This window comes from Mastacembelus armatus, chromosome 4 (assembly GCF_900324485.2).
Source record: "Mastacembelus armatus chromosome 4, fMasArm1.2, whole genome shotgun sequence".
NCBI lineage: Eukaryota > Metazoa > Chordata > Actinopteri > Synbranchiformes > Mastacembelidae > Mastacembelus > Mastacembelus armatus.
The window spans coordinates 4,707,999-4,720,352 of NC_046636.1; the positions used below are offsets into that span (position 1 = coordinate 4,707,999).

Consider the following 12,354-nt stretch of genomic DNA (forward strand, 5'->3'; position numbering starts at 1 on the left):
TTTCAAATCACTTTTTCAGGTTGCACATTTCCTATTTTTCATGCCCAATCTGTAAAACATGACCATGTTGTAAGTGCACTGTAATCGGTGTAATAAATCCAATAAAAGGACCAGGATTCTTTATTTGTATCTGAGTAAAAAAAGTACTATTCCTAAAGCCTGAACGCTGACAGCTTTAAAGCAGAGGAGACAAAAGCTGAGAGAGAGAATCCTGCACAAAGTGTTCAGCATCCTAATGAGATGACAAAAACCTAGAAAGAAAAAGAGAGGACATGATGGATGGAGCTGGATTAGAGGGAGAAGGCAGTGTGGAACTGAAAGAGCAAGGGTGTGTGTGTATGTGCACGTACCTGTTGGTCCAGTGTGTCTGAGGGGCCTGGTCCTTGCTGGGGGCCGGCAGGGCAGGAGTGTGTGGGTGTGGGTGTGGGTGTTGGTGTGGGTGTTGGTGTGGGTGTTGGTGTGGGTGTTGGTGTGTGTGTGGGTGTGGGTGAGAGTGTGCATGTGCATGCGCATGTGTGTTGGCAGGTGGATTGGAGGAACCCGAGGAGCCCTGTGAGGGAGAGTAGTCGGAGTAGGTAGCTGAGGAGCCGCTGTGATTCAGACAGTGGAGCTTATCCACCTCCTCATCTGTGGACTCTGAACACAGACAGACAAAGACAGGGAGAGACGGGCAGCGCTGCTGAGTCCAAGTGTGGATTTTATTTCTTCCCTCATCTTTTCTATGATATTTCTAAGAGACTTTGTTTGCATTAATGGTGATGTAAGGAAATGTTCAGGTTACTTAACACAAAACCTGGTGGCTAATACTTAAAACAGCAGTTGATCAAGTTTATAAAAAGAGGCAAATATTTTTTTATGTACAATGTAGATACCTCAGGAGTCATTTCTAATTTCTCTTTTGAAAGGAAAATAAGAAAAGCTTAATAATTCATCACAGACGCTGTACATTTAACAAATGTTTTGAGGAAACCTCACTGAAAACACATACTGTGTTTAAGTACTAAAACAATTGGTCCATAGACAATTTACTATAATCACTTTTGCTTAACAAGCAACTTCTTAGAATTGTGGATTTGTTGCTTTTCTCTTTTTTAATCTTTACAAATTATTTTTTTGGAGTTTGGCCTTTTTCAAAAGAAAGAAGGAATTCCAACATTATCTTTGGCTGCGGAAAATGTTGGTAGGTTAGAATATTTACTGATATTTTAAAAACAATTGATCAAATAGTTCAAAACATATACCCATCATAAAAATATTGCCTAACTGCTGCAGCCTGTATTTTACATCTCTTTCTGATGCATACATTAGAAGATAAATAGAGATGAATGTACAGTAGTTATGGCAGAGGGCAGTAGGGTTTTACACTATGACTTTACTTCTTGATAATTTAAAGATACAGATTCTTACCAGGGCACATCAAACTCCCCATCCCAGCCCAGTGTTGGGATGGAAGCCAATAAGAGCTACAAATAAATCAGACAGTGTTTCAGCATTTTGCAGGGAATAATGAGGAGCCTATTTTGTAACTATAATCATGTTTAGGTTCGGTGATCACTGATGCCTGGGAGGTACAAGAATCATGTTACTTCTTTTTGTCATCTGTCTCTTAACCCAGATTCATGCAGTGCTGTCATTATGCTGTAGGTTTGCAAAATACTGGGTGCACCGCGTTGACACAAGACATGGACTGGTTATAAAACATACAGTTTTTAAAAATCTTTTTTAAACTAGATTAGTCCCACTGAAATGATGGAAGGGACATCTGGAAAGAAAACTATATCAAAACAACAGTTGCACAATGGCATAAAGAATGCAAAAAATAAAAGTTCCTTTGGTAGATATAAGTAATACCAAACCAGAAGGCTCCTGACTCAAAGTTATTTAAATGTTGACAATACAAACTAGACAGAACTTTTTATTTACTTTGCCACAAGATCTTTCATGAAGACTTCACACTCACCAAAATAGACAAGCTGTTTGAGTTTTAATCATTTTACAGCAATTTCCCCTGAAGAGTGAGTAGATTACATGACAGAGCTTTATTCAGCATTCAGGGTTAAGGCAGGAAAATTAGCTTTGGGCTCATTAGTTAGACTTATTGCCTTTGCTCAGATGAAATGACTGTAATCTAGCACTGTGGAGGTTTATGGTATTCCCTCCCTCTCTTTGTTATGTGCTGAAATAATCCACTTGCCTCCATGACTAATTAATGGACACTATTACAACATGCCCCACAGAGGTTCACAATACACCACATTAAATTAGTGTGTGTAGTTTATGTGTGCAGCCATGTGTCTACATATGTGAGTGTGTGTGCATGAACCTCTTTGTGTGTGCTTGTAATTGCACAGGAACAGTTTATTACAGTACCTTTCTTGTCCTTGCCCAGAAGCACCACCTTTGGCTTGTACATGGGTGGCTCCACCAGGGTGGGCCTCATGTCAGAGATACGGATGTCATTGGGGGAGCCACCCATCGAGTCCTGTGGAAAGACAAACTCAGGTTCACTTTAGCTGGCCACAGTGAAGTGAAGTGAAGTGAAGTGTGGCCAAGTATGGTGACCCATACTCGGAATTTGTGCTCTGCATTAAACCCATCCAAGGTGCACACACACAGCAGTGAACACACACACACCGTGAGCACACTCCCGGAGCAGTGGGCAGCCAACGCTGCGGCCTCCCCGGGGAGCAGTTTGGGGTTCGGTGCCTTGCTCAAGGGTCTCACCTCAGTCGTGGTATTGAAGGTGGAAAGAGTGTGCTGGCTATTCACTCCACCCCACTGACAATTCCTGCCGGTCTTGAGACTTGAACCCACATCTTTCAGGTTACAAGTCCAACTCTCTAGCCATTAGGACTGTCCCCATAGTGCCCCCCATAGTGCAGCACGACAACCACGTACAGCCAAGTTAGCCATAATGACCAACAAATTGTTGAGAGTGACAGCAGTTTCACACATGTCCTTTTTTAAAGCTTGTCACTAAGCTGCTCTGAATGTGGCACCAAGTATTTGGCACTGTGGTTTTGTTGTCAGATAAAGCTGCTGAAATGGAAAACTGTAATGAATGAATTTTAGAAATTAATTTTAGAATTTTAGAAATTGGATCAGATGACATTTACTGTAATTAAGCTAAGCAAACAAACTTGCAGTGTTTAATAGTAACAGTATACATTTAGAAACTGACTATCATATACTAAACACAGCAGAAGCTTTATAACTTTTTGGGATATTCAACCAACAGAGAAATTAGTCGTGTGTGTGTAGCACCAATAAATAATTAACTGTACATTTATTTTATGCAGCTCTTAATTGTTACCCCAAAAACTGTGCATTTGATTGTACAAGGTAAAAAAAAAGTTTTGTAGATGCTTCATAAACTTAACTGTGTGTCGGCAAGTCGATCTGAAAATAATGAACAGGTGACTGTGATGTGTGTTTGTGTGCAGTACACAAAATGACAGACCTCAGAGCTCTCTGTCAGGTCCTCTTTGTCCTTCCTTTTGGGAATGTCAATGCCGGAGTTATGCATTGATCCCTGATCTATGAGCTGAGACTGAGAGAAGTCCTGCATCTCTCTGTCTGTCACCTAACAAACGCACAGTAAAATAGACACTTTATTGGTGTTGACATCAAATGAGCCAGAAAAGTGCATCAGATCCTCTTCACTCCCAACCTTTTGTATATAATCACAGCTCTCATATCTGTGGCTGGTGACAGCTCATAAGAGCCGATGCTTAGCACTTGTCTAAGATATCTGATGGTAAAACATTTGCTAGAATATTTTAATATACAAATCAGTCTAAGATGGCATTTAGCAACTTTTAACAACATGAGCAGATAAAAGTCACTCTTCTTGAAAAAGGGTGGTTAAATACGCTGATGCAAGCTTCTGGATCTGTGTATTTTCCTGTGAATGTATTTCCTACCTCTTTAGGTGGTAGTGGCCACGGTGGTTCGTACTGTTCTTTGCCAAGGTGTGCGTGTTCCATGTTGGTTCCTGCTGAGGTGGCAGTGCCTGTGCTCAGCTGGTGCTGGTGCCCATGTCCAGCATGTACGCTTTTACCCACAAGGCTTTGAACTGACTTGACCATGTTCTTAAGGTCCTCGGGGTATGGTGTTGGGTAGCGTTTTAGGTTTATTTCCACCTACAAATAGGTGTGGAAATGGGTTAAATGCGGACACACTGTGTAAGCAGAAGAAAGACTATAAAAATGTCTACAATCATCAAACTTCAAAGATTTCAAACAAGACATTATCAACTTGGTTCAAATTTTTATTTCAGTAAAATTATTTATTTCATTTCTCTTTGATTGTCTCTTCCAGCATGTACTTTTCTAAACCTTTGAACATTGTCATTATTAATGTGGTATTGTTTCAGACACTCTAAACCAATGAATCACAAGAGAAAGAAAGAAAAGAAGGTTTACTTTAAATTTTTATTTAACATGAATACGTTTTTTAAATGAGGTTAATAGGAGCAAATTTTCCTATAGAATTCTGTTTTTCATTCAGGCACTAAGTTGATTATGAGTACTTCAAATCTTTATCACCCCTGGATTTGAAAAGCTCTAATTACAGTAGCTTCACTGGCTGTCATCAGAAGGGAGAAATCAGAAATATCTCAGCAGAATAAAGATGCACCCAAGACTGCAAATGATTTGATTCAAGTTGCTGAATGAGCATAATAACCTGCACCTTTGGATTCATGCCTTTTTTTTTTATTCACAGCTGTTCATTGTAATAATACTTGAAATTGGGAAGTTTTATGTTAATCTAAGAGCTGGAGGTGTTCCAACATCCCGGCAGGTAATGCTGTCTTTGCAAAACTTGTCTCATATGATCCCATAAATTGTGAGAGAGGCTGACAGACAGAAAGAGGCTTAGTGTAAAGCTGACCTTGACCTTCCCAGAGTTGTCCTCCTCTTCTTTCTTGTCCTCAAAGTCAAAGGCCACAGTCATCCTCTGCTGTCTCTGCTCCTCCCACAGAGTAGGATTAAAGCTGTCACTGTCTGACTGGTAATCTGTGCATATACACAGACACACAAACACACATCAAGGCTAGGGTTAAAAAGGTCATTACATGTCTGTAGATTGTCACACAAACTTAAACCCGCTTGTACACACAGGTTCTGCCGCATACAATACAATTGACATGTACAATTCCAAGCAAACACAAAATATGGTATAGAGTGTAATGCAAAATTACTAATACTAGTTACCCTCATCATGTCGTGGTTGCTGAGGAAACATGTAGTTGGTCAAAACCTTCTGTTTGGTTTCAGGGTGGGCTTCTGTCTGCAGTGGAATCAGGGCCTTGGACTGCAAACACACACATTTAAATGAGAATTTGTATGGGGATCAGGGGGTCAGTTTTTAATTTCTAACTCATTCTTTAGCCTAATCCTTCCACAGACGCTTACTTATTCACAGTGGAAAAAAAGCTAAGTGAACCCTTTGGAATTATCTGTGTATAATTTATGTATAAATTGTGTATAATTTAACAGTCAGTGAAACCAGAGTGGAGGTGAGAATTAGAGCTATTTTAACAGACATTTAAAGTTTGCTATTGATGAGAATAACCTGCTGAAGTGAACCATGTCTCACTAATAGACTAGCTAATTTACATAAAGCTACAAATGCTTACAGAGTAATCTCAGAGTTTACAAGTTCATCAGTCCACAATCAGACAAACTGTTTATAAATAGAGATCATTTCATGCTGTATCTACTCTCCCTATACTGGGCACCTACATAAGATGACTCCAAAAGCACAATACAGAATGATCAGTGAGATAAAAACAAAGCCTAATAAGTTAGTAATAACAAAAGCAATTTATTACAGGTGGTTAACATCTCCAGGACTCCACCATATGGAAATCATGGTGCATAGATGTATGGAACACATCTATGGCAGTCTAAGTTTGCCAAAGAGCAGCTCGACACTCCACAACATTACTGAGAAAAGGTCTTACAGACTGATGAAACTCGAGCTCAAATGACAAGACTGAACTTGGTTTCAAACTGAATTGACCTAGTGCAGAACGTGCATACTTAAGTGCTAATTTTATAGAAATGCAAGACAGATCTGCCATTTGACAAATTGCATTTGAATTTTAAATGTTCTCCTTCAGCAGGTCAACAAGGAACCAGTGTTCTTAAAGTGCACTTAACATTTCATTTCATTAACGCTGATTAAACTTTAACTAAAACTGTTATGAAAAGTATTATTCTATAAAATAACAAAAGACCGTGGACAATACAATAAATCTGCATGCTTAACTTATATCACTCTATAATACAGTAGCATGAAATTGTTCAACTATGAGGCATGTCTCTAAAAATGCTGAAGCTTCATAACTAAATGAATTGTTATGGAGCTTCAGTCTTAAAGTGAAGGCACTTTATATGCAGTGAATTCACTACTAAAAACAGGTAAATGTCTCAAAACTAAATGTAGGGACAAAATGAAATTAAATTTGCTCTACTATAAAGGCATGGAAAATTTAGCAAATGCATATGTGCACAGCATTATATTCATCACTGCAGCAATATATTTATCACTATTTCTCTGAAAACACAAATGTTGAATTCTCACACTAGTTTATTTATTGTGACTTGGTGCCTAATAACTATTACAGGTGTAATACTGCAAAAACAAAACAAAACCAAAAAAGTTGAGTTTCAATTAATAGCAAGCAGAAGCAATAGCAAATTAATATGGATGGTAACATTAATGGTAACTGAACAGGAGCAGATTAAAAAAATAAAATACTCACATCAAATACACCTAGCAATATGATTAATATACTGATGCTTTGTGTGTGTGTGTTGCGTTAGCAGGTGCAGTCTCTGGGAGAGAGTGTAGGAGGAGAGAGAGACAGTTACCTGATTGTCAGAAAGCCACAAAGCTGCCAGGTCCTTCAGCTTAGTAAAGGTAAACGGTAGATTCTTTAACCTGAGAGTGGGGGGGGGGGGTGAGAAAGAAAGGAGCAACGTTTCTTTTGCCCACACACTGTACAGCCTGCAAAGCATGTAACCATGGCAACACACTCATCCATTCCCATGGTAACTGCAGCTACAGAACGAATGTGGCCATTGAGAAAGTGTTGTCTGCATGTATGTGTGTGTGTGTGTGTGTGTGTGTGTGTGTGTGTGTGTGTGTGTGTGTGTGTGTGTGTGTGTGTGTGTGTGTTGATACCTGTTGTCACTAAGGTTGAGGACTCGTAGTTTGGTCATCTGTCCTATCTCATCAGGAAGAAACTCCAGTTTGTTGGACCGCAATGACATTACTGTCACATTCTTACAGTTACCGATCTGAAACACACGAGCATAATCCATCAGATGACAATACACTTTAGTCTAGTGCTGATCCAGATCTGCTGCATGAGAGACACCTTTTAAACGCGCTACAACATGAAAATGCAAATATTAGGGCTGAAACTAATGATTTACTTTGTTGTAATTGTTGTAATCTGTGCAACATCAAAGGAGACATCTCCGGTTGCTTATTTTTGCTAGATAAATATGTCTCAATACACTCTCATTCATCATTAAACACAAAGAAAACTTGCACATATTTACGATAAGAAGCTAGAAACAGTACATTTCCTATATTGAAATTGTTGCTCAGCAAATGACTTACACAATGAATCAAAATAGCTGCCAATTCATTTTTTTTAAAAATGATTCAAAATAAGATAAAGACTATATGATAAAAGGAGAATAGAAACATGAAGGCAATAGACAAGAAAAATAATCCATTTACTAATCATTTCAGTTCTAAATTACACCACTGTAGCCAGTGGTACAGGTAAGGCATGTGAGTCCTGATCATGGGTTGATCCTCCTACCTCCCGGGGCAGCTCTGTGAGGAAGTTCTCATCAGCAGCGAAGGTCCTCAGGCTGTGCAGGTAGCCAATGGTGGGAGGCAGTGACTCCAGCTCATTACAACTACAGTCCAACTCCTCCAGCAAAGATAGACTAGTGATAGCAACAAAGGGAGAAAGCAAGAGATAAATAGAAAATGACAGAAAGAAAATCATTCTTCAGGCTGCAGCTACGTGTTAAAGGATAAGGGTGATGCTTCTTATATGACCTTCCCTACTAACAACACTACTAGTCTATTAACAACTGTTTACAACAGCTGTCAAAAGAGTATCATCAACACACAAATGACCCACATGGTTGCACACTATTCCTTCATTTTTTTTATAAATCCCACAATCGCAATCCAGCTGCAGTAAAATGCTCATCATAGCATAAGACATATATTGAAAACAGCTGAAAATAGTCCTAACAAATGTATTTTTTACTCCTCTGAAGTCATGTTTGCCAGAATCTACGGTTCACAGCTGTTCATTTTTGAAAGACTTGTAAAAACGTTTTGAGAGAATAATTAAGACGTTGGGTTTGGTCTTTTTATGGGGTTTGCTGACAATGATAAAAAATACAGAATGACGCCAGCCTTATCTGTGAACAAGACATAATGAGAAAGTGAAAAATTAAAAGCACAGAGTGTCAACAGAAGATAAAAATCATCACACTGAAGAATCAGTGAGTCAGAATGTTAAGAGCCAACCAATCTATCAAACTTAGTAGGACCTGATTTAATGATCACACATTCTCCTGTTTTATCCACTTTAACATCTGAAATTCTTCAACCTGGATTCCCCCCCGACTGCCACCATTTGCCTAGCAGCAGCCTAATGCTAATGAGACAACTATTTTACATTAATATACTGTCACTGTTAACACTGCATTAGTCTGCTATTATTATTCCCAATGGACAGGTCCATCTGGGCCACCATACGGTCTGACAGCATAGAGCATAGAAGAGGAAAGGAGATTTTTAATTTAATTTAATTTATAAAGCATGGGTATTTTCCCCACTTTATTACTTTATTCTCAGCATTGCTTGTCTTCCATCTTAAGAAACATGCTTTCACATCTTCCACAGAAATGTGCAGCTAGAGTTCAATATGTCAAATATGAACCAGCACCCTAATCCTGCATTCAGTGGAAGGTGTTGCAAGGAAACTGTGGTTCAGTCAATTTAAGACACAAGTTTCTAGATTAAAATCTCTGCACGGAGTGCCATGCTTTGTACGGTTTACAGCAGGAGATACAGCTGCTCTGCGAGAAACTTAAACCCTGCACAGAAACTCAAGTTCCCTCTGGTTAAGAGTATCAGCTAAATGAGCAAAAATGCAATTTTACACAAGAGTGAACTCACAATCAGTAGTCATGGGCTAGCAGGCTAGAGATCCCTGCTGCAAAAACACCAACAAAGTTCAACAATGGTAACTGACACATATAGGCAGTAGGTGTGGGTGAACCTTTCCACATTTCACTTTACACAGATACATGGCGACTCTATTCAGCGCTGCAGTGTATGTACAGTAAAAGAGGAAATATAATGTCGGATAGGTTGAGGATGCAGGCATGAATTCTGCATTTATAGATATAATATTTTATTATTTCCTAAAAGTAGCTTACAGCAGAAATTTGTATATTATTATTCTATGTGGAAACAAAGGGGAAACAAAAGGGTAATATATTATTAGCAAGTAAAAACACGAGTAAACACACTAAAAGCTAGAAGGGTACAAAAAGGATCTTGCATGGTATTATCAAGAGAAAAGTCATAAATCTATAATACTACTTATTGAGGCTAAAACCTGGGAATTGTTCAGGATGACAAAATGTTTCCACAGCGTTCAGATACAATAACAAGAGTTTTATGTTTATATTTTATCTGTATAGTTGTTACAAAAATAATCCATCACAGCTTAATGGATTTGCATTGTGATTTGCATTCTTTTCTGTTAATGTAAACCTTGTTTGGATTGTCTTTCTTACAAAACTTCTGAGTGTTGAATCACTAATGGAATGAAAATAAATAGTTCTTTGCAGCTGACAATGTTTATGTGAGATTTCTAAAGTCACAGAGATGAAAAAAGGCTCTGTGACTACTTCTGAATTCAATGTTTCCTTTCAAAAATCTTTCTGCTCAATTCAGCAAATCTTCAGCATTTCTCAAAAGGAATTAATTGGATTTCTGTGATTGAATCTGGACTGTGATGGATTAGAATTAGAATTAATGTAATGACATTGTTCTAATCATTTTACATGCAATCATGTCTGTCTAAACCCTGTAGGTTTTAGTACAGCAGTATCTTCAATTTTCAATTTGTTCAAATATTGAAAACAAAGAGAAGATGAACAGAAAATTGTTGAAAACTGAAATGAGGTTTATGTTTGCATGTAATTTCCCACATTGATAGTATTTGCAACGCTGTTTAACATCTGTCTCTGAACACAACCCTGGATCTATGAGCTAATGTTACTCACCCTTGCTTGGGCTTCGCACTAACATCACAGCAACGCAGCAAACACAACACACAGAACCCCCCAATCATCAGCCAGCATAACAATACAACAACTAAGTCATAAAACAGGAAAACAACAACCCCCCAAAGATCACTGCTGAGATTATCTAAACTGGCAAATGCTGTTGAATGTTTCCAAAATAAAACAAAGATATGCAGGGATTTAAGTATTGCTTTTCCATTTTGTGTGTGAGCGAGTGTGCAAGTGGATGTCTTACCTCCCGATTGTATTAGGCAGTGAGGTCAGCTGGTTGTCATCTACCTTCAGTGTTGTCAGCTTCTTCAACATTCCTACACCACATGCAAATACACACATATTGATAATGACACACAAACAAGCAAAGTTATTCGCTCTTACTGTGTTCTAAGTTTTATTTAAATAAATAAATAAATGCGCACTTTAATTATAGATTTGGAGACATTCTATATTTTTACATTGTTTGAAAAGACAAGAACTGGATACTGCTGGCAAGTATTTTCTGCACACCTCTTTACTTTTGAGCTCCAGCTCCAAAAACCCATCAATGAGCCACATGGTTGCATTGTTGCTTTGTTATGTTCTCTCCATGAACATTATAGTTTATTTTGAGTCAACCCCACCTGCTGTCATAAATATTCATAAGTGTACCAAATGCATGTTAATCAGTCAAAAACAGTCTCAAAACAATGTTGTATAATTTCCTGAAAATTAAAATGACCAGCTGTTTCAGTCATTTATATGTGACCTTTTTTTTTTAAGATTTAAAGATTCCTTACATCTTAAGGAATCACAGAAGTTAGAAAATTGTGTGTGATAAATAGTTTATTTTTTCTTTTCATGGCATTTGTCTCCATGAGGAAAAAAATACAGAATATCACCACCTTTAACCTTTAGTTAAAGGGGACAACTAAAACCTTCCTAGCCCTGGATATACCCACAACAACTAGTGCCTCCTCCACAGCCCCATCAGAAATGACAGGTTTCGCTAAAGCTTCATCAACTTGGGAACAGCCTGTGAGTGTGCCTGTGTGCATGTATGTGTGTGTACCAATAGAGTCAGGGAGGTGCTGCAGCATGTTGGAGGACAGCAGCAGGTCTTCCAAGGCTTCACAGCCTGAGATTTCTGTGTCCAACGTCTCAATACGATTCTTGGCCAAATCCAAGTACCGCAACTGACGAAGTTTCCCTATTGTCTGCAGTGAGGAAAGCAAGAGGAGACAATGTCATTTGAATGCCAGAGAAAAGAGGCATTAAAAAAAATCTCAAATGTGGCTTGTTTTTATCACCATAACAGCATTTCTCACCCCTGGTATAGACTGTAGAGAGTTGTTATCCAGCCACAGCTCCTTTAAGTTGTGGATCTGTTCCAACACCTCTGGCTATAATATACAAAGAGAGAAAACATAGAGATGCATATGAAATAATATAGCTAAACTCATCAGATGTATGACTCAGGGATCCTTGGTTTAGTGCATGAAAAAGACCAAGACTTTAGTAGAAATGAATAAAAAAGGTTGGCAGAGTGCGACTGCTAATGTCTTCTGTCACTTGGTTTAAAGCAGAATTCAGCAAAACTACACTGCTGCTGTCATAGTTGAATTTCTGTTTGACCCTGATTTCATGTCCTCCTCATGTCCTGCCTCCACCCAGCACCCTCTTTCTCCACCATGTCGCTGTTTCCCATTACAGGGTCCAGCTGAACCTGTGCTTCCTGCCTCAAGGCAGTGGTCCCTAAAGTGGGGCAGTATCTGTGTTTCTTTTCTTTTGCTGAGCTATGACATTTCTTTCTTTCTACCTTCTTGTAGGTAATTTTGTTTAAATGGATAAATGATAATATATAACAGCTAAGATATTAATATTATTACTGACACTTCTTAATAAATTATTTATGACTACAAAAAATATTAAAACTCTCTCCAGGCAAAAGGGATATTGTAACTGAAGAGACTTCCTGTTCAAATAAAGGTTTAAAAAAAAAAAAAAATCATTC

At 38.3% G+C, this 12,354-nt stretch overlaps 1 protein-coding gene across 1 annotated transcript in view; it reads right to left on the reverse strand.

The window, feature by feature from the left end:
- Nucleotides 1-12,354, reverse strand: part of lrrc7 (leucine rich repeat containing 7) — a 58,442-nt gene that overhangs the window by 17,824 nt on the left and 28,264 nt on the right. The window contains exons 8-19 of the mRNA XM_026323306.1: nt 11,669-11,743; nt 11,413-11,557; nt 10,603-10,675; nt 7,847-7,976; nt 7,195-7,310; nt 6,882-6,951; nt 5,217-5,316; nt 4,894-5,018; nt 3,924-4,142; nt 3,461-3,583; nt 2,371-2,482; nt 351-636 (exon numbers count right to left, since the gene is read on the reverse strand). Coding sequence (XP_026179091.1) covers nt 351-636; nt 2,371-2,482; nt 3,461-3,583; nt 3,924-4,142; nt 4,894-5,018; nt 5,217-5,316; nt 6,882-6,951; nt 7,195-7,310; nt 7,847-7,976; nt 10,603-10,675; nt 11,413-11,557; nt 11,669-11,743 — 1,574 coding nt within the window. The remainder of the gene's footprint in view (nt 1-350; nt 637-2,370; nt 2,483-3,460; nt 3,584-3,923; nt 4,143-4,893; nt 5,019-5,216; nt 5,317-6,881; nt 6,952-7,194; nt 7,311-7,846; nt 7,977-10,602; nt 10,676-11,412; nt 11,558-11,668; nt 11,744-12,354) is intronic.